The sequence below is a fragment of the Melopsittacus undulatus genome, chromosome 11, assembly GCF_012275295.1.
Source record: "Melopsittacus undulatus isolate bMelUnd1 chromosome 11, bMelUnd1.mat.Z, whole genome shotgun sequence".
Lineage (NCBI taxonomy): Eukaryota > Metazoa > Chordata > Aves > Psittaciformes > Psittaculidae > Melopsittacus > Melopsittacus undulatus.
Genome location: NC_047537.1, coordinates 20,600,694 through 20,623,157, shown reverse-complemented (window position 1 = coordinate 20,623,157; position 22,464 = coordinate 20,600,694). Strand labels below are relative to the sequence as shown.

The following is a 22,464-nucleotide window of genomic DNA, read 5'->3' as shown; positions in this document are numbered from 1 at the left end:
AAGAACAATCTATGTCCAAAAATCTCCCATAAATGCAGCACAAATTTCCCCAAGCAACAAGAAAAAAAGATATGAAGCAGAATAGGAAATAATGAAGTAGGAAGAAAGAAAGAAAAAGCCAGTGTGAGGTTTGTGAACTGGAGGGCACAGATAATCCTTCTTGTCACACAAGCATCAAGAAATGTGCCAAACACTATGTGCACTGTTTCTTATGTAGATACTGTCATTATGGGTATTCTGGTATTCCCCAAAGGCCATAGATCAGAGTGAAGTTCACCAGCCTCCAACAGAGCAGTTGTGTTTCTTTCATGGGAGTTCAGCACTGTGAGTTCCTGTCAAAACATTACTTTTGTTTATGTTGTTAAGAATTCTGCATTGAAGACACATCACAAATTAAAGTGGACAGCAAACAAAAGGCAAAAAGGACTAAACCACAGTCATGTTTTACCTGAGAGATTAAATCCATAAGGATGTGACTTCCTCAATAGAAAGAGATCAACTTCTAGCCTTCAGTCATTTCACAGCCTCTACCCAAAGACTGAGCCACAGCCTAAATTGGTTTATCCACGGAGAGACAAGGATGGGAGGAATACTTTGCCATGGCAACTGTTAATGCCAGAAAAAAACAGCCCCAAAACTGAGCTCAGTCACAAAATCAGCAGATAAAAGGCTTGGAGACAATGCCGCAGGAAGGAAAAATAGGGATGAGGCAGAAAATGTTTGTTAAACAGAGGTTCCAACAAAGAGATCAGTGACAGACTTTCAGATGGTAAAGCTTTTGAATGCCTCACGCAACCCTACCTGGGCCACACAGTAGAAATAAATACTCAAAGAAGAGTCACAGATAACAATAAGTGCACGAGGTGACTTTCCTATAGATGCCTGGAAGGACACTACAGTTGGAACTTCATCTCAGAGTCACAGCAAGGACACTGAACCAGGCAGTCACCTTCCACCAGTTTAAACCACCCAATACAGCCCTAAGAAAGGGTAAGTTTTGACTCAGACTTTTCCCTGTGGAATGTGAACAATATTTTGCCCTTCACTGAATCAAGCTTCTATTACAGGAGGCCAGGAGTTCACCTGCAAGAGCAGGTGCTTAAATTTAAACCAGCTAACTGGCAGCATTTGTCCAAACCCACTGACATACACAAGTTCAACCCAGCTTGCTAACCCCTGAAAGAGCATCATCTGAATAGGCACCACAGCACTGGGATACTCCATTCTGAGGGCTCTGGAAACTCAAGGAACATCTCTATCAGGAGACTCCCAGGCTTGGGCAGTCTGCTGCTGGCCTCTGAGAGTGGGATTGCACTTGGGGTGCTGCGGCAAGAGCTGGGTGGGAAAATGTTTGTCTCAGCCTAGGAGCTCTTGGATTTCAAAACACTTTCTTGGCCCAGCTTAGGATGAGAAGATCAAAACCTTGGATTTTTCAGAAAAGAAAATCCAAACCACATTTTGAGGGCGTCGTGACACAAAGTGGTGTTTTTTGATTGTGTTTCACTTCTTTTGTATTATTTTCTGCATGTTTTCTACAACAACTGAGCAAAAACAAGTGAGGGAAAAGGTTCTTTCCCCTTTAAAAACATCAGGTGTGATGTGCCCCCACATCAAAAACTCACACTGGTTTTGCAGAAGGAAATGATAATCCTCAATCTCTTTTTTGGCTGGTTTGGAGGAGTCGGCATTTGTTTTGTTGGAAGATGCTTACCTTGCCCCAAGTGCAAAACTGCCCATTCTCTGCAGAGCAGCTCTTCAGGGCAGCATTTCCTAATCAGCTCGAGCAGCCCCAGAGGAAGGTTATTTTTATGCAGGTGTTTTGTACCAAGGATACTTATTTTTGCATGCATGCACAAACATAAAAACCAGAATTCAGAATATTGCCAGGCAATTTCCATGTAAATTAGTCCCAAACAGGGGCACGCTGAGCTCTTCAATTGCTCTGGGTAATTGTTCACTGAGGGATTCTCAGCAGTTGTAGTTAATGTTGCTTTCTGATGCTTGGAAAAAATAAATAGCTGAGAGTGTTGCCCTTAGAGGATCCAATAAACTTCTCATCAGTGCAGACATTGTGTTGCCTGTGTATAATCTTGTCTCATCCTACCAAGGAACATGGACTTGTTACTCTCTGTAACTACATGGTTGTGCTTTTCTTCCCTGCGCCCTGATTTGGGCAACAACCACCTCAGGAACAACCCAAAGGGCTGCCCAACTCCTGCCAGGGTTTAAGAAGTCTTCCTACTGATTTTAGCAGGGAGTGGGATCAATCCTTAATGCTGGGCCTCCCAAAAACCCATCCCTAGAGATGCCAAGCATCCTCATTTGCCAGGGGATATAGCAGAATCTGAGAGGAAGGCAGATTTGGCAGACTTAGAAGCACCAAATATAAACCAGACTTTTAGATTAGACCAGGAAACCAGGGAAGTTTCTGCTTCCCCTGGCATACCCAAGAGAGAGGCTTGAGCCAGAACATTCCCCAGTTGGAGTACTGAGGGACACGTACATCCCATGTTTCAACTGTAGCAGGAATGAAGGTGCAGCAGCTTTCCCAGCTTCTTCAGCAGAGACATGAGATGAGCTGCCCATAATCCCAGTGTGGGTGCCACAGTGACAGCAGGACACAAGAGCCCACGGGCAGCTTGGTAAGGGAAGCAATCTGCAGACATGCACTGTGCTGATTGCTGTGTAACTAACACCCCCAGAGCCTAAAGCTCAGGGAGGGAATTCTTCACATGCAAAGCAGACACTGAGCATCCGCAGGGCTGAAAACACAAGGGGAGCCAAGAATGACTGTGAGTGTGGGTGGTGGGGAAAACTGGAGGCTGATAAGAAACAGGGAAAATAAACCCTTTAATTTGTTGTGTTTAATATTGTTTCTCTTTACTGCAAAAACTGCCTTTTTTCATAACTACCTGTTTTGCCTCTGCTAAGATAGGAGTGTCTGCGAATGCTACTGCAAAAGGCAGGAGGAAAGATGTATTTTTCATTAACAGTTAGGCAACACCTGGGTTTAATGTTATGAATAGTGTCAAGAAAACCCTCCTTACAAGTGAGGTCAACCATTCTGGCCAAGAACACTGGCAATACATGTACAAGATGAAAGATACAAACCATTTGGGTTACAGACTCTCCAAAGTTTCCCCTCTAGATCTGACATCCACCCCTCACACTTTGCTTCACTTTCCCTGCCTGCTGAAAGGGATGTTCTCAGTGAAAAAGAGAACTTTATTTAAGATGGGATATGGGAATAATAATAAGAGAACTGCAAGTCTGTGTTCAATAAAATATTCAGTGCTTCCCTGAGCTTTGGTTTTAAATATATAGCAAGTCACAGCACAACCAGAGATAACACCTGCAAGTCCAGGCTGACAAAAGAGACCTGTGCAAAAGGCCCTTCACCTTTCCTCAGTCTCAGGCTTCTTCCACAGCCTAATGATCTATTTGACTCACTGCCTTGTTCCAGTGCAGAAAACCCCTCTGCTCACAGACAGGTATTAGCTGATATCCTCAAGCAACTAGTGGGAAACAAACCCTTCTTCAGAAGCCAGTGGGGGTCTCCCAATTTCTACTGAAGTCTTTTCAAAGCAGCAGCTCAGCCCCAGCTCCATCCCAGAGGCAAACATCATGTATTCATCATAACTCAACAATCTTTCTGCTGTTCATACAGTGTAATTAATCACTTGGCAGGCAAACACAGGACTGAAAAGGCAGCTCATTTTCTGACATGCAGCAATCCTGTACCTTGCTAAGAGGCAGATTTACCCTCCAAGTTACAGGTGAGAGCAGCAAATAAATGGAAAGCATCAACTCAATACAGCAACAATTAGTAAGAAACAAAACAGCCTTAGTTAAAACAAAGATCCTGCTATTATTGTATCTTACAACACGCTCTTCCACTAGGTTTGCATGTATGGCATTTGGTGATCAATTTCAGATGAAAAGGCAATTACTCACATGTAAATACACAGTCTGTCACTTCACAGGCAGCTACTCAAATAGGTCCCCTGCTACCTGGCAGTGAGAGGCTCCATCTGTCATTCAACCTCCTTTTCTGTTATCTCCCCAGGTGATCTAGATTCAGGCTCCCTTCAAACCTGAACACCCAAACCACACCAGATGAAGAGCTGAAAATCCAGCTCTTACACTTAGATGCTCAGACAGAAGAGCACCTACACCCAGGTGACTGCTTCCCAGGGCCTGCAATGCAAATCTTGGTGAGGGAGCTGCAGATGCAGCCAGGTTAAATCCTTCTGAGCCCTGGGGCTAGTACTCCCAGCTGGATAGGTGTCCAGGAAGGCCCAGAGCCAGCCATTTGAAATGCTGAGCACAGGCACTTTGCTTTGTTCAAGCAGGCTGAATCTGGGTCTGGGATACTTCAGCTGTGGACTTCCTGTTGGTTACTGTCTCCAAAAGGCTATCAAAGGGCTGTGAAGTGCTACCAGATGCTTGCCACAAAGCAAATCCTACATGCTGGACTAGGGAGACTTGTGTCTTTCAAACTGGAGCCAAAACAAGAGTTGAGACCATAGCAGGAAACACTGTGAAAGGAATTCAGGATTCATAAATTGGCTTCTGGCAAATTCAGAGCTTTTCTGTTATCTCTCTGTAGGCTGCAAGAGACAGAAATTATACTAATAAACAGCACTTGACTGAAGCAGTGCCTCAAATGCAGCACAATACAGACCTTAACCAGATCAGCACACTCTGAATTCACAGAGGCAGCAGGTCCTAGAGCTGAGATGCTCTACAGCTGCTAACTGCAATCCCATGCTCCTTGGTCTCTCTGGACCAGCTTTCTCTGATCTAAGAGCAAACATACCCTTGCAGCTTGAAGTCACTGGGAGACTTCCCACAGATGTGAGAGTCCTGCAGTAACCAAGTGCTACCCTTTGCCTTCTGTGTATCACACTGTAACAGATTTGAGCTCAAAAGAACAGCTCTACATGCACCCAAAACACCACTGACACAGCCTCTCATTAGAGACCATTAGAAACCTCCCATGGAACTGTCTTTGCATTTTAATTTGCATAAACAATAGGATTTTTGCCTCCTTTTTAGACATTACCAGCTTGCCAGCTTTTGTTCTTGTTTACACCGAAGGACAATAAAAAGTAGAAACAGACGTTTAGAAAATGTCAAATGAAATGCCCCAAGCTCCTGGTACCAGGGGATTTTATGGATCAATTTAAATTAATTGCATCCAGTTGACTGCAAGGCTGGAGGCTTGGCATGTTTTTCTTCCCCATTTGACTCAACATACCTAAACAGCTGATTCAGTTCAGTACCTTACCGTGGCTCCTGTTACTTCGTCCCACTTCTTGGCATTCCCTTCACCACTTTAGGTTTCTACATTTGGGCTTTGGAAAGCCACAATACAGGGCACTGGGGAGGGGAAGTAAAAGTGAAAGCAGTGGACAGGGGAAATAACACATGACAAGGATAGATCTCCTTTTCCTCTTCCTCTCCAAATCACATTGTGAAAACCGAGACAGTGGCAGCACAACAACGAACCAGCTCAGTACCTGCCTCTGTGTAAGTCCATCCCCTCAGGTGGAATAAAAAAGATGCATTCCCTTTAAAAATACCTATTTGTGCCATCACAGAAGATGGATCCTGCTGCTGCCTGAGGCTTTGACTGCAACTGAGAACTAGAGAGACATATAAAAGATACACTGGGATGAAAATCAGATTAGACAGGCAACTACCTTCCATGCCATTGGGAGCTACCCATAAACTTGACTACACCACCAGGGATTCACACTCACTAAGGCCAGGGAGATGCAAGGAGAGCTCGTGTGTTTTCAATACATGCTTCCTCTGGAACAGGGAACAAATCTCATCAATGGTGATAACCCAAACCCACCTGGGCCTCAGTTCTCCGTTTCACCACACTGCAAACTTTTGCCATTAGCAGAGGATCCTTAAGGCAAATGTAGTGCTTGTTCACAGCCTTTCCCAGCCTTTAACTGACATCTAGCGAACAGTTTCTAAACTGCACCTGAAAGACCTGGAGATGAAGAAACGATCTCCTCTGGAAGGCAGCTGTGCAGAGCAGCCCTGGGGTAAGCGTGTGGTGGACAGCAGCGTGCACCGTTTCCCGTCCTCTCTCCACCATAACTCATTCCCCTGTGGGCAGGTGGGGAAGAACCTGTTTCTGCTCAGAGGCTGTACAAATGCGGGGTTGGCCCAATTAAAGTGGGCTGGATATGACTGCAATGGTGTTGCCCACTGCCTATACAGGGAGGCTGGTGGACATCACAAGTGATCAGCAAGGCTTCCACCAAAGCCCTGCCAAATCGACTCCTTCTGAACAGGGTCACCCTCTACCCCCTTTCTCTTCCAGAGGCACAAATCCAGAACTCTAACACTGCTATCAGGATTAGCAACTACAACTCCCCCCCTCAGGCTCTCCTGGTGGATAGGTACCAGGAGTGGTACAGTTTGCAGTCACCTCAGAGTTTGCCTTCAACCACTCTCCACAGCACATTCTTGGGTGAAAGGAGATGGGAAATCCCTGAGGAATAAAGACCCAAAGACCATGTTGCCTGCCTCCAAAAGACTGCCAGAACCTGCCTGCCATGTCTGCATAGTAACAGGGAAACATCTAGTATCTGCAGAGGCTGCTTGCCATTTATAGCTTCTATCATCTTATTGCAAAACTGGGAGTTTGGTTTATGACATCTATTAAGGTAACCAAGCAACAGCATGGTGGGTATCTATGTCATCAGTTACAACAAAAATAAGGTTTTAAAAACAAAGCAGGGTGATGGTGGTGCCAGCTTGCCACAGCCCAGGTACTGACACCAGCCTGTCATTGTAAGCAAGCAAAAGGAGCCAATAAACCCAGACAACTCTTCCTTATTAAAGAAGTTTATGACTAAATTCTGTGCTCCTCTTTGGAGTCAAAGAGGGCTCCTTCCATCTTCTGCAGAGAGGAGAAGGAAATGTCTCTGCTCTTTCTGTATGAACAGTGGAAACCGTGTCGTGTAACACCATGAAGTGCTGCAACACCAGCATGCTTATCACATGTCTTTCCTCAATACACAAGTATTGTTCTCACACTTCATCACCTTTCATCACTTGCTTTCCCTACTGATTTCAGGATCACTTGCAGTCTCATAACCGCACTGGCAGGCAATCTTTATCTGAACTGTATCTTTAACCTTAGGAATTTACATGGGCAGAGGTGATTAAAACCAAAGTAAAAGGAACGAGAAATAGACGCTTACAGGAAAACTTAACATTCTCCTGCTTGTAAACTGCACAGACACTGTCAAATTAAGGATGTTGATGAAGAAAATATGGTTTGAAAATATGCTATTCCCAACAATCAAAATACTATCAAGGTACCAAAGGTGTATTGCTTCTGCTTCCAAACAGCTGTTGCACCTCTGTTCGTTATCTGCAGAAGGTCTCTGAGGACCTGTTCACCTACAAAGAGTGACTGATCTAATTAGATACAAATCAGTGTTTTCCACATGTGTGGTGCCAGTGAGCCTGTATGCAACATCTCCCTTCACAGCCAAGTGAATGCTGAGGCTTGTAAGAGGAATGCTATCCAAATCCTAAATACTCTCATAACAGCTGGCAGCAGCTCTGTGTTTAATGCAGCCTACACCAGTATATAGAAGGCTTAATAACAGTCATGAATCTAGAAAGGAAAAGTCAATAGGCCAGGTACAACAGCAGCGTTCACAATGACCCAGCTACACATCACACCAGAGGCTTCCTTAGCCTGCCTAACATAAAACAGAGTAAGTGCTTCTCTTACCTGGTAGTAGTAATCATCATAGTGTGGTTCGTAGTGTTGAGGCTCAGAGTTTTCAGGAGACAGGACATCTTTCAGTAACTCTTCACAGCCTGGCAAAGAGAAACAAGAGCAAATGGTCAGGTCTTCCCAGAGACTGTATGGACTTGCAGCCTTGGCATGAGCTGGTGTCTAATGCACATTAGTGTCTGTGAAGCTGCTTCAAGTTTTCTCTGGTCTGAGTGACAAAGGGGCAACACCTAAAGGTCACAAATTCCCCTTCCAAAAGAGCTCTGTCATGGAGCGAACGTCTCTGGCAAGCAAATATCTATGCACTGCAAGTGGAGATTTTCAGCCTCTGCGTTCGCTTTTGTTAACAACCACATTAACAGCTGGAGAAATCAATGTCTGTGTTTCCCTCAGTCTTTCTCTGATCTGAGAGAACAAATACAGAAACACTGAACTCACCAAATGCCTCATTCCCCATTAATTACCAATGACTGCACTTGGTATATTGGGCTGCAGAAGGCAGTAACATCAGGCCAGGTTACAGCCTTGAGCCTGCACTGTGTGAAACCTTCTCAGCATGTGCAATACACTGTCCTACTTGGAAGCTGCAACTATCCAGCAGTATTTCTCTTTTCCATTCCATTACCAATGCAATAGATTTGGCTGTGACATTACACACTGATACTCAGTCATGAGGCAGGGGAGCAGAAGAAACAGAGTAATGTAAGCAAGTGTGAACTATGCAGGTTTATGCTGGTAGTTGATCTTCTGCTTTTAAAATAAAGGCATAACATCTGTAGGGTGAAGATACCTTGTGGTTATGGAGCAAGTCCCTTACAAAGGAAAGGAAGAACTAGAAGAACAAAAAAGGTGACCAGATGGAGGAAGCCTAACATGGAGGATGGATATGTTGTCCCTGTCTCCCATATACAGGCATACATTAGAGACAGCACATGGTGAATGAAACAATCCTTAAGATCTCAGAAGTGTCTGTTCTGCAAAGGTGACTTTCTGATGGGAAGATGTTTGAGTGTGCCCTGTGGAAGAGGTTTGCTTAGCATGCAAGCTGGTATAACAGCTTGGATCTCTTCGTCCTGCAGGGAAGATTTGCATGTTGTTATATTGCCATAAGAAATGGAAGAAGGGAAGGAAATGTGGAGAGGCCATTTGCCTCTGAGATTTTTACTACACATTGCTGCTACCTTGTGGACAGCTGAACCTGTTCCAACATCCATTAAATCAATGGAAAGATGGCCACTGGCTTCAAGAATCTTAGGACAGTGCCATTGGTTTTATTCCTGTTAAGAACTGTGTTTACAGAATGAATTCTCTGTTGCTCTTCTTCTCTGTGAAGGCACAAACCAGAATCTCTTGCCTCTGGAGGACTGTGGTGCTGGTCTTTTCTTTGGGCTACCCCTAACCACCAGATGAGTTTTAGCACTTTGTTGGGAAATGCATCAGCTTTCGTACTCAGTGTTTTTCTGCAACAGTGCTAATATATCTGACCTTTGATTCCTCTTATCTAAATGGTAACTTGAATTCTCTAATTACTCCAAGAGGTTTACAAAAAAGGCATAATATGAACAAAGAACATTGGAGTGTCTCAAATACTGTTCACATCTCTAATTACCAGAAGATATTTTGGCTTGCAGCCTGGGAAATGCCAGTGAGGTGAATGAGTGGGTAACATCCAGACAGAAAACAACTAAAGATCAAGGTTTACTCTGGCAAATCTCGGTATGGAAATGTTATGGTTTGTACAGGGAGCAGCCTAGTCTGGCACACAAGGTGCTCTCTGCTACTGGTACCACTCTTGAGTACTGTGCTTGCCTAGGCCTGCAGAGCTGCCATGGTGAATATTTCAAGCTGTGCAGCAGTATGTACCCGAGGGTAGAATCTGCCCATAAATAACTCATCACAAATAAGCAAAGGAATACTTCTGGCTTCTTTAAGGATCTCCTGCACTAAAATGTCCCATTATTGCTATAACTTCATTTTCCAGGAAACTGTAAAACTGAAAGCCACTTACATGCCTGATTAGATATTTCATCTGATGTCTGCTTGTACCATAAGATATTAATGTGCTCGATGTTCTCTCTGCCTTGCTATGGTTGGGAACATTTCCTCATCTACATTTTTAGGCAGCACTTGGCAAGGAGACCAGGCTGCACCACAGTGCTAGTGAGGCAGTGGGTAGAGGCAAAGAGCTAACCCAGGAAGAGTTTCAAGTCCTTGTGTATTTAGTGCTGCAGCTACACAAAAGGATGCCCCTTATGAAGAAGCACACTGCTAAAGGGCTGATTTATAGAATGTGCATTATATAAATCACTGTGCAGGGTGATGCAGGTCAGGAGCAATCTTATATCTGGAGAAAGAACTTAACTATCGGATCACAAAATGTGATCACAAAATGAGAGTGGCCAGAAGCTGCTGAATTTCCTTCTGTCTCTGGTCATAAGTGATCTGCTGCAGAACAAGGATTCAAAGTAACACCAAACCCACCAGGTCACTTGTACTTTCTTTTTGTGAAAATAACCAGTTAGGATATTTCCTTTCTTGAAAATACCTGCCCAAGACTTGTGAAGAAGCAGGACAGAACCATCTCAAGTCTAAGCAAAGAAGAAAGTGTTTTACAAGTCACTGAAGGGGAAGACACGAACCTTTAGCTTTTTCAGTCCCCTCAGGATGTCAGATGTGGCTTCTCTTAGGAGATGATTCTACAGCTTTCCCTTCAGTTTTGTGTAAGAAATCTACCTTCACCCCCTAACAAAGCGTCACTGTGGCCACAAATAAACACAAATGTAGCAAAGCCATTTCCTGCAAATGCTCCAAGAGGCAAACTTAACCCATAGTGCATCAGGCAATTTTCACAGGCAATTAAGCAATCTTAATACTGTAGGAAATCAAATCTGGTTAGCTAATTGAATGGAGTTGGCTCCTGGCATTTTTCCTAAGAGCAATAGCTTTTCACTTTATCTACCCTTGCATCTTTAATGGTGTATTAAGACTTATTTATGCTTTCAGGCTGTATTTAGTAAAATTCAGTTGAGTCTTAGAAAACTCTGAAGTACTTTTAAGAGTAACCAACTCCAGTTCATTAAACAGCTATAGTGTAATTGATAACAGGAGAGCTCAGCTCTTCACATTTACCTGACAGTCCTTCTCCTTGGAGCCATCCCAAGTACCACACCTATCAGAAAGCTATTCTTAAAAGAAAGGATAGATGCATCAAATCACCTGCAGTTCTGGCATGCTATGAAGTTCAAGATCTACAGCTACAAGCTTAGATCATCAAGACTTTGAGGTTTTGTGTAGTGCTTGGGTGAAATTCTCATGTCTTAAGTGTTGGTGTATATTACAAACGTTGGTGTATGGCAAATAAACTCCCTATCTGACTGCAACATCCACCTCTTACTCCATACGGGATCTTCAGGGCAAAGCTGGTACAATACTATCCTCAGCTATGGGACTGCAAATTAGATTTTAAAGTTAGTTAAAATACATGGCCAAAACTCAGCACTGCTTTTGTGAGACATATGTTTGTTTGGAGCCTCTGATTGAAACCATAAAGTCAAATTCAAAATAAATCTCCAGTTTCTATTTCCTGCTTTGGAAAACTTGGTTTTGAAAAGAAAGTCCATCAAATCTCACCCTGTATTATTTTCATATCCTTTCACAGCCAGATAACCTGTCACAGTCTGAGCTTCCCCAGCAGACAACTTCCCTTTCTGAACATTTCTTTAAAGCTCGGCACAAATCTGCATTCTTGGGATTTCCATCAAAATTCCTTGGAACTCACAGAGAAATGTATCTACTTTTGAACTTTTATCTGCGCACAAAGACTGCTTCTAGAAGCTTTCCAGCCAGCTGCAGTGATTAGATGCCTAAAGATCCAGGGAAGCACAGAGACAGAATATGAAGGCACAGAACAGTCCGTGTTTTGAAGATTCAAAGGCTGCTATTGCTGCAGGTGGGAGAGTGTGTAACAACTGCTCTTCTTTCACAGCACTAATGAATATGAAGGAGCTCCTACAACTCTTCATTTTAAAATATGGTAACAGAGCATAACTTCAATTTCCTTGTAACTTCTACAAGATGAGGAAAAGCCTCTCTTGCTTCAGGAGGAGAGCATAAAAAACACCAAGATTCGTTATTGCAGAGATGCTCTGTGCTCATGCAGCTCAGGCTCTCCCATCATGAAAGCCATTATCCTCCAATGAGTACACAGTGCTCAGTGGTTTTCATGCTTACAATAAGCTATAAAGTCTTAGCATGTTTGCCTTTATGTTTTAAGTCGGTATTGATTTTGTTTGTGCTGCACCACCAAGGTCAGTAGGGGGAGCTCACTCTTTATCTGTCAGGGTTGGGTTTGCTTTTAAGTGAATATCAAAGCAGAGAGATTATCAAAAAGACAACAGAAGTCTTAAAATAGAAGGAACAGGTCAGATTTAATTAGATCCTGTTAACCATACCAAGATCCTGGCCTGCAAGCACGTCTGGCTGTGGAACAGCCTGCACAGCACATTAGAAACAACAGTTCCACTCAAGCCTGTAAGTATTACAAGTGCCAGAAAGTATTTACTGGATGAGTACAATAAATTCAGTACAGCAAAAATAGTCATTGACTCCACTGAGCAAACAGTAACGGATCCCACACTGACCCTGCTGAAATCAACAGGAATTAAGCTTTTAAGTGGCGATGTGGCTGCTCTCAAAGTCTCTGAGCAGTGCCACTTCTTGGGCTATACTGGCTTTGACTAGTTAAGAGGGTACAGGTGTTACCTCATGGCAATTGCTCTCCAGATCGATGCAGTTATTAGAAAAAAGCCATGCAGTGAACAGATAGAGAAGGCAGCTTCAGCAGGAGTAAAACCTTCATATCCTGGCACTCCAATGAAATTGCTGCAAAGCTTTGAGGGCAGAGCCTGTCCCTGGCTCTGGCAGAACTAATTGCATGGGGAAAGCAGGCTAGACAGGAGGACTCAGCACAGAGGCTGAGCCGAAGTTCTTTAATCCACAAAGGACCAGCAAAAAGAAGCAAAGCTTTGCATAATTAGAAAGCAGCCTGCCTATCCAATATTCCACCCCACAAACACGGTGGGAATGTGTTCCTCCAATACATTTCTCCCCTCTAGCATAGATACGTCTGCTTACTGAAGTCCTCTCCCATCACTTCCAAAGGTCCCCACTGATAATGAGACTCCTCAGTAAATCCTTCCCCACAGCTCCTGCTACTCAGCAGCTGAAGATTAATTGGCTTTTCCACCTTATAGTCCCAGCAGGTGCTGTGGAGGTACATGACTGTCCTGGTTCAGCAGTAGCAGTCATTTTTTCTCCTTGGTAGCTGGTGCAGTGCTATGTTTTGACTTTCGGCCTGGGAACAGTGTTGATAGCACCTGTGTTTGTAGTTACTGCTCAAATGTTTACTCTGGCCAAGGACTTTCTGAGCTTCATGCTCTGCCAGGGAGGAGGGGAGGCCAGGAGGAAGCAGAGACAGGACATCTGACCCCAACTAGGCAAAAAGGTATTCCATACCACAGCACGTCATGCCCAGGATGTAACTGAGAGTTACCTGGAAGGGCTGGGGCTTTGGGGGGTTGGAGGAGGTATTGGTCGGTGCTTGGTCGGGCAGGGTGGGGTGAGTTATGGGTCGGTGGCTGGTGAGGTGTTGTATTCTCTTCACTTGTTATTTCCTTTATCGTTATTGTTTGTAGTAGTAGTAGCAGTAGTGATTTGTGTTATACCTTAGTTATTAAACTGGTCTTATCTCAACCTGTGGAAGCTACATTCTTTGGATTCTCCTCCCCAGCTCCCCAAGAGTTGGGGGAGCAAGGGAGGGAGTGAGTGAATGAGCTCTGTGGCTGGGTTTAAACCATGACAATGACTCATATGTCATGAGGTTTATCCAGCTCAGCAGCACTGTGGAGGAGACAAGACTTGATGTCCATTTGTGAAGGAACACAACACTTTTCATTTGTACCATACAGAACTGAACAATGCCTTGCTCTATGCAGGAGAAAGGCTAAGCTGCAGATTTCACATCCAGGACTTGGGGTTCCTCCTTGCAGTGGGAGGTGCTACCAACCAGTTACAGAGCAGACACTGAACACTCCAATGCTTGTGGTTTTTTAAGGTTCCAACATTTAGGTTTTCACTAAGATCCATACTTGGATCTGAAATGCTCAAGTGGCATCATGAGAGGTCAATTCTTCACCACTGAGATTTGAATCGACTGTTCTAGATGCTTCAAACCTCACATTTTAAAGAAATTCAAGGCATTGAACTACCAAACCCCCCATGATACTATATCACATCTGTGCAGCAAGAAAATTCTCTTCAGCATATTACAAAGGCAAGCATCTATGAAACAAATTAATTTGAAGTCTCATAAATGAGAAATATGTTGAGGCATTAGGACAGTAAAGCATGAGTTTGAACAATTGGCTTCCAGTACTATGAATAACACAGCTTCATATTCCATTACTGGAAAAAAAACACTGGATTTATAGTAGATCTCATTTTGCTCTATTAATCTGATTGCCCCAAGCAACTGCAATAGGCTGAGATGTCAAAGAATCATATTTACAATCTGTTGCTGCCAAGACAAATTGCTTTTGTTTGATAATAAGCCTGTTGCTACCCCTGGGACGTGGCTGCACTGTAAAGTAAGAGGTACCAACACGGTGGAGGCTTTCCATTGTGAAAGGCAGCCATATCCTTTCTGAACTTTAGTGCAACCAGCTTCATTTTAGTTGATAGCTAAAGACCAATAAAACTGGCATGAAGAGAGGTAAGCACAGAGCCAGCTTTTCTAAAGGGGTGCTCTGAAAGCATGTCTAACAGTGTCTTATCAGAAATAGATACAACTGTTCTTGTGATGACACACACTTGGCACTGACACTGTGTAAGTGTTGACAATGCTAATGGTGTGCTAAGAGAGCTCTAGGTGATGCTGCAGAACTGGATGATTTCTCTCTTATACACTTTCATATACATACTAATAATCATCAAGTGTTTGATACCTACAGTATGTTCCACATAAGGGCTTTAAGCTATTCATAATCTTGGGGTACAAGGTACTGCAGAGCTTGATTCAGTCACACCTTTGCAGGACTAGACATGACTACATGAATCAGTTCCCACAAGGTGAGAAAGGATTAAGACTCTCAAGGCTCCTTTACTGGGGATACTGGCACATAGATGCTCTTCTGGGTCACATCTATCCCTTCCTGATCATATTTTGTGCACTTGTGCAGACTGTGAAACACAGAGGATTCCCAGATGATTTACAGAGCTAGTGTTTTATTTAACCCAGAACTCAGTTTGCTACATGAGTAGGAAGTGTCTAAACAGTAACATAAACTTTCCTTCTGGGCTTTCTATTGCCTTCTCCTCCCAACACATCAGTGTCACCTTGGAAGGTGTCTCCACAAACATGGACTGAGAGCAGCTTCTCACTGTAATTTTACGTAATTATACACTCAGTCCTTGGCTGCCATAAACTTTAATTAAAATTGCTGTGGTGTTATGTTCTTGCATTATTATGGCTTCATAATCATCTCACATTGTAGATGACTTTCCAGAGGCTTCCCCTGGAATCACACTGTCATCACTGTGACATTCTCCCTGTCCCTGAAGTAAAGACTCTGGGCTGTGACAGCACTTTGGCATTTCACTAAGGACATACTATGTGTCTGGAAAAGGACAGGCTGCATTGTTTTGCTCTGGGAAACTAGAAAAGTAATCAGCAGAAAAACAGCTAAAGTCCTTCCTCACTGCTTGCTTCATTACACTTTGGGCTAAGCTGTAAAGCATAAAAATGTCCACATCTTCTGTCAAGGACTGTGTTTCCTTTCAAAGGAGATGGTTTGATCCACCTCATTGCTATCTGCAGGGCTTGCAGAGCCAACCTGTAATTAACCTTCTTCACTCCAATACATGTCCGCAAGTTCTTCAAAAACATGACTCAACTATACCTTGCAGATACCTCCAGAAGAGTATAATAGTCTTCAATTTCCTATTAGAGAAACTAAAGCCTAAGGGCTCTGTGACTTCCTTTGGTAAATCAACAGCAGAACCAGATGAGAACCTGGACACACCAGCTTTGGCACTAGCTGCTAACCAAAAAGCTTCTCTTTCTTCAGCTGCATTTAAATGACATTTGTTCTGAAGAAACAAATGGTAAACCAAGACTCAACAATGAAACAATGCTGCAGGAACTCCAGCATTGCTCACCAATGACACATGAGGTACACAGAAAGAAAAAGACACTGGCTCTGTTCCCAGAGTTACCCTACAAATAATCACAGTCAAAAGAGAGGATGTCTTTGATCGTCACATTTTCTGCAACCAGAGAAACATGACTGGAACTGAAGTGGATTATTTGTAAGAAATATGCACATACCTTTGATAGCAAAAACTCCATGACAGAAGTCCTTGAAATTGATTCTTCCCAAATCATTTGGGTCCAAGTACTTTGCCAGTCTTTCCACCTAAAAGAAAGGATCATAAAATATGTGTTCAGCTTAGTGTATTACCTGGTGCTCAGTTGGTCTGTACCTTCTACAGAAGACCCCAAATGGAAGAATACCTGTAACATTCACTTGAATCAGCCAACAAATCCTTCTGCAAAGAGAAATCATGATTTACAGTTGCATCACCTGGTGCTGAATAAGGTGAATGCTCTGACCAAAAGTTCTGATAAAAGTTCTCTTTTTTTGTGGATCTCAAGAACTCAATAAGGAGGGAATCTGTGACCCAGCCTCTCATAAGCACAGAATCTTCTTCCCTAGGAGCCCTTCTTGTGTGTGCAGCTCATAGGAACTTCAAACCTTAGTGATCTCCATCCCCCTCATCAAAAGTTATTGGGAAAGAAGAAAGGACAAAAATGTGCACAACCCATAGGAGCCTCATTCCCTGAAGAATCCAGACTAGAGAACACTCCCTGGGCACTTGGGATCAAACAAACTTTCCTCTCCACAGGACAGAATACAAGGTTTATATAGGGAATTAGAAATTAACAGCACAAAAAAGATTTGTGTGATAAGACAGAGAATGGTTCTGTTCAGTACATTATGCAAACAAGCAATGTACTTATTGCTTATAATTTCAGCTTCACAGTTTAGCCTTTCTGATTAACTACTTACCATAAATGAGATTACACTGAATTTAAACACAGGCATTTGCCCTGAAGAAGGTCTGGCAGATTTTTTGGGGGAGTTTTGGGGAAGGGAGAGTAAAGCAGCCTCGACTGGAGAGGCTGTTGTGTGTTGTGCTGTCTAGAATAAAGGGATAGAGAAACAAGTAGCTGAAGAACAAGAGATGTAGAACAGTCCAGGGAGGCAGGCACAGTGCTGGTGCACTCCAGCTGGCTGTTCTCTGTGAAAAATACACTGCATGATACTGTGTAAGTCCCCTTGTGTCCCTGTGCCTTTGCCTGCTGCTGGTAACCTCACTGAGGCAGAGGCAGCCTCTTGCTCCTCATAAGCTACAGCACAACTCTGACCTTGATCCGGGCCCTCCAGACACCCCAGAGTATAAACAAGATGACTGCAGGAGACAGGCACGTAGGATGCTGCACAGTCCTGGTGACTACAATGTGAGCTCAGATCTGTCAGTCTGAGCAGCAACAAAAGCCCAGCTGGAAAGATATGCAGCAAACGAATCCAGATGACCCAGTTTCTCAATTTTCTGCTATGGTTTTTTCAGACTCCAGCAACCCCCCAGCAGTTTCTTAAAGCCCTGCAGATAATGCACTAATGTCTGCGCATGGCACTTCTTCCCTCAGATTCTCTCAGTGCTTATAAATTCCCTCTGTGCCAATAAAATGCCATGATCAGCCAAAGGTCTCATCTGGAATGAGCAAATCTGGATGACAAAATGACAGGATTTTTACTCACATGCACAATTCTGTGTTGAACGAGAGAGGTATAATTCGAGCCTTACATTGAATCCTTTCCCCTCTCCTTTTCTTAGGAAAAACAGTATCAGTTTATGTATGCAGGGCAAATCAGGAGCTGTGGGGTGAGTGCAGACCCCAGGACGAGTTAGAAATATGGGAACTTTCTTACTGCAGAAGGCTTCAACAGCTCAAGCCCTGCGAGTAGGGCAGCAGAGCCCAGATGTCAGCTATCTTGCGACTCAGGATCAAATTCTCCATCTGGTATCACAAGGGATTACTGCAGCCCCACTAATTTACAGCAGCAGAAGCCATGTTTATGTTTCACAAGACACAGCCACTCTGTCACAGACTGTAGTGTGCATTTAATGCACACAGACTAGCTGAAAATCCTTACTGAAACCAATTAGAGACACACTTGATACGGGAAAGCTGGGTCAGTGTTATCCCTGCTCACCTTCACTAACAACAGAGATGTTATAGGAAGATAAAGCAGAGGTGGCAGAAATGCTTTTGTTCAAACTGGTTTTGGGTGTATTTAAAGCCATATAATCAAGCTGGCCACTGAGGCTGGAAGCAGCAAGATTTTACAGCTGAAAAACTTCCTTACTAAGAATGTAGTAGTAGCTTAAATAGGTGGCAGACCTGTCAGTCACCTCGTGTAACTCAGCCTGGCTCCAGAGGCTTTGGCGAAGACCTTGGTGTGGCCACTCACTGAGCATCCATCCCCTCATGGATACAGTAACAAACTGTAATCAGTCACTGTAATCTCTGTTACAAGATCAGCCTGTAACTCTTTGACAAAGGGCAAGCTCCCATCATTGTCATGTAAGTAAATACTATTTCAGATGCTTGCAGGGTTGTCTTAAAGAGCCCCATTTCCTGTAGGTCTTTTGCTAAAAGGCAACAGATTGTGTTTCAGGTTTTAATGCACAGATTCCTGCAGTCAGCTGGGAAGCCTCTACACTATTTAATATCGTGCTCTAACACAGGAGTGTCATTGGGTGTTCCCAGTGAATCTGGCACATTGAGTTTATTTCTCAAAGGTGACACAATGATTTCAGTTTACCAGTTGCTCAGCCACATATAATTACATTTTAAAAATCAAATTAAATAAGATGTTATATGCCTGAGGGTGTGTATTAGGGAGGAAGAGAGAATATGTTCACATTGAGGTGTAAGCAATGTCTTAACTGTAAATGAAATTATCATCTGAGCAAAGTGCTTCAGCCTCCAGTTTCCTCTAAATCTGATTTTGCAGGTTTTCAATTAGATTTTAGAATGCAAATAACTGACATCAATGCAGGAGATGAGGAAATATTTACAGAACAACCTGATGCAATTAATGACACTAGTGCTCACATCTTCAGCCAGCACAGGTCAGGGGCTACAATGATTTTGATCAACTTTTGATCAACAATAGATTTGGGTGGACACTTGCATAGAGTTTGTGCATTGATATACACACATGTGTTGTAAGTAAATCTCTGCATATTTGCACAGAGTTACAAGCCTGTAGTACATTTGATTGTGCATTTTTACCAGGCAAGAAGCTCTTCCAGACCAAAGACATTACTTAAAATTAAGCTCAGTTTCAAGCTGTGGCTAAATAAACTATGTCACTGCAGCTACTCCTAAATCCTCTCTGCTGTCTGTACTGTCAATCATCCTTCTGCTTCACTTTGTAATGTCCTACCCTCCTCCTTCTCAGAAAGGGTTGACTGCCAGCAGTTAATCAGAAGTTGTAACATTTATTTATTGCCTTGGGGAATGTTAAGGCCTTGTCAGCCTCACTGCCAGGCAGTCAGCAACCCTGGGCTTGCAGCTCTGGCAGCCTGCTAGCACATGAGGAAGCAGAAGCCTTTCAGCCTTATCAATGCATATAAGAGCTCAATATCATAAGCCATCACGACAGGCTGGAAACAGTGCTTTGGGCTGGAGATAAACACTTCTCCCTGCGTTGGTGCACAGAGCAGTCCCCCACCATGTGGGACAAACAGGGTCTGGATTACACACCAGTTCCTCATTGTAGGACAGAAAAAGTTAGTTGCAGGCTCAATAATCTAGGTGTTCTTTTGGCAGCTGCAAGGAAGTCTCTCCTGAATCCTTCAGCAGACATCCAGTAGTCCCAGAGAGAAGACATAAGTCATTTTTGCTTTGAGAAACAATCAGAGAAAACCAAACCCTGTCTCTATTGTTTAACTTGCTTAGATGAACGGATGTTTATCTTTTCAATGGAAGCATATTTCTCCATTGTAATAACAGGTCACTTCAGCCAAAGCATCTGCCTTCTCTCTGTTGGGCTTCCCAGTGAAACAAAGAGGCACAAAATGTAATCAGTTCTAAAGTAATGATAAGTTTGGCTTTGTAATGAAAAGTAACCGTTTTGCCTGAAGGCAGTTTCAGGTCCTCAGAACCTCAATACAAAAGGTGTGACAAGAACAGAATGGAAAACGACCAAGGGGTGGGTAGCACCTGGGACTAGCTGATGGCCAGGATGGCAGCAGTTAAAACCTATTGATAAGTAAAAGAACAGGATGATTGCTATGTCTGTAATGTTAATTAAGCTGGGAACCACCATCATATTTTGTATGAATGCGGGAAACTTTCTGGAAATGATGTAATGTTCCCAGTGACCATATAAGGATGACCTGTAGAGCAATACGGGGACACACGTTAGGAGGAGCTATCCCCCGTGTCTCCCGGCGCCGTAATAAAGAATACCTGCTTGTCAACTTGAAACTCTGTTGGCGAGTTTGTTCATGGAGTTTTCTCCGAATCACCAGCTATAAGGCTGCTCTGCAAAGAGGTGTTTCTGATACACAGAGAGAGCACCAGCTGTGCCCTGTGAAGTACCCTCTGTAGCCAGACTGCCTGGGATAGAAACACATCTGAACTGAAGCACCTGCCTCCCTGCCAAGGATGCACACCAGGAACCTGGGACTAACTCAGGCACTGCTCGAAACAGAGCAAGGAGCTGGTCAGAGGCACACCCCAAGGTGTGCATGGGAGTGAAGTCACTGCAATCTGCTGCTCTGGCTGGAGGGAACATTTATGAGCCTTTGCTCAAGCTAATTTCCTTCCCAACATGCCTGAGCACAACTACAGTCCCAGGACTCGCAGTACCTCAGAGCATGACCATATGCTCTACATGACCAGGCATCTGGATGGCTGTTCAGAGAAGGGAAAGGATTTCTGTGGCAGATGGAGTCCAGGAAAAGGAGGGAAGAGGGCTGGTGACTGGCAAACCTTGGAAGAGATTTATTGAAACTGATCTTTTCTTGCAAGGGAGTTCAATCCAGGGGTACCTCTCAGCCAAGGAAACCTCTCAGGATCCTGGCCGTTGCTTGTGCTGATGCTGCCAAAAGAATTAGGTGTTTTTTAATAGTAAAGATTTTCTGACTGGACCTGAATCCTGCTGCCATTTCCAGGCAAGGAGAAACTCAGATTTCTACTGACCTCACTTAATTTTCTTCAAAAACTGACCAGCACTGAAGAGATCTTGTTAACACAAAGATCTGTTAGATCTGGATGTAGTTGAGTTCTGAGGGACCCCACATTGGCTCCTCATGCTGCAATCTTGCAGCAGGATCCATGTCACAGCCAGAAGATGCATCTGAAATGAACAACTCATCTCAGCACTTCACCTTCATACTGCAGGAGTCTGTGAGCACGTCTCACCCTGAAGTGCAAGCAGGGAACATCTGGGATCTGTGAGGATGGCAAGACAAGCACTTGCAGGAAAGGTGCTGGTGTGCTGCAGCAGCGACGTTTGGGCAGGATCTCCTGAAGCAGAAGCATTTGTGAGAAACCTCAAAAAGCAGCAAGAGGAGATTAAATATATTAATGCTGCAGGGTGGAATTAGAGATGTGCCATATCAGAGACACACAGCCTAATGGGTGCTCAGGAGACCCATCAGTGTGGGATACCAGTGTCTCTGTTGGAATTTGGTAGGATTAGTCCTTCTCTGAAGCTATTTGGTGTTTGCATCCGCAGACTGAAAGCAAATATAAAACCATGATGATGGCATTTGCAGATGACAGGTTGATAAATAACAACAATGCCGACAGTCTCACACTCCTCTGAATAGCTTCGCAAGTGAAGCCCATACAGACAGAATATGTTTTAAGCATAGCCAGGCAATGTCACAAACCAGAGAAGGAAAAGAAGTAGCAGAATTACTGAGATGAGGGCTGTCTTTTAATGAGCTGGGTTTTATAGATTCAGGGGAGAGGAATAAGGCTTTTGTGTAATATTCTGGCAATTCTGGGAAGCAGAGCAAGATGAGATTTATTTTGCATTGCATTAGAGAAACCAATGCTAACACAGTTTTGGTACCCACTTCCATTAGAGATGCTGAAGACCCAGACAGGTTGCAGAGAACTGACATAACAGTCACATGCTATGGAAACACCTTATGCAGCCAGACTTCGTTTTCTCTGTTTGAATTGACAAGAGGGAGACCAAGTGGCAATTTGCATCTTCTTTCAAATATGAACTGAGCCCATAGAGCCCTGATCCAATGGGAGAAAAATATCCCCCAGTTACCCAGATGAAGAAAAAAACCATCCATGACACAGCATTTTGCTGAGTGTGTGAAATTGCATCAGTGAAATTGTAAAGCCACAGAAGGGAAGAGGTGGTTTCAGAGGCACTGCAGGTGGTTGAATGCATTCAAAGGAAAAAGGGAAGCTTCTAGTGTTCATGTGTTATTAATGCCCTGCATAAGCACTGCCTTGACTCAGGTGGGTGACAGATGGTGAATGTATTGAACTACTGAAGCAGGAATGGCAGAGCACTGCATATCTG

General features: G+C 43.6%; 1 protein-coding gene across 1 annotated transcript in view; it reads right to left on the bottom strand.

Annotated features, from left to right (window-relative positions):
* The window catches only part of RAB11FIP4 (RAB11 family interacting protein 4), a 108,806-nt gene that overhangs the window by 55,262 nt on the left and 31,080 nt on the right, over positions 1 to 22,464 (bottom strand). Inside the window, exons 2-3 of the mRNA XM_005146153.3 lie at positions 16,161 to 16,248; positions 7,772 to 7,860 (exon numbers count right to left, since the gene is read on the bottom strand). Of these exons, the coding sequence (XP_005146210.2) occupies positions 7,772 to 7,860; positions 16,161 to 16,248 (177 nt within the window). The remainder of the gene's footprint in view (positions 1 to 7,771; positions 7,861 to 16,160; positions 16,249 to 22,464) is intronic.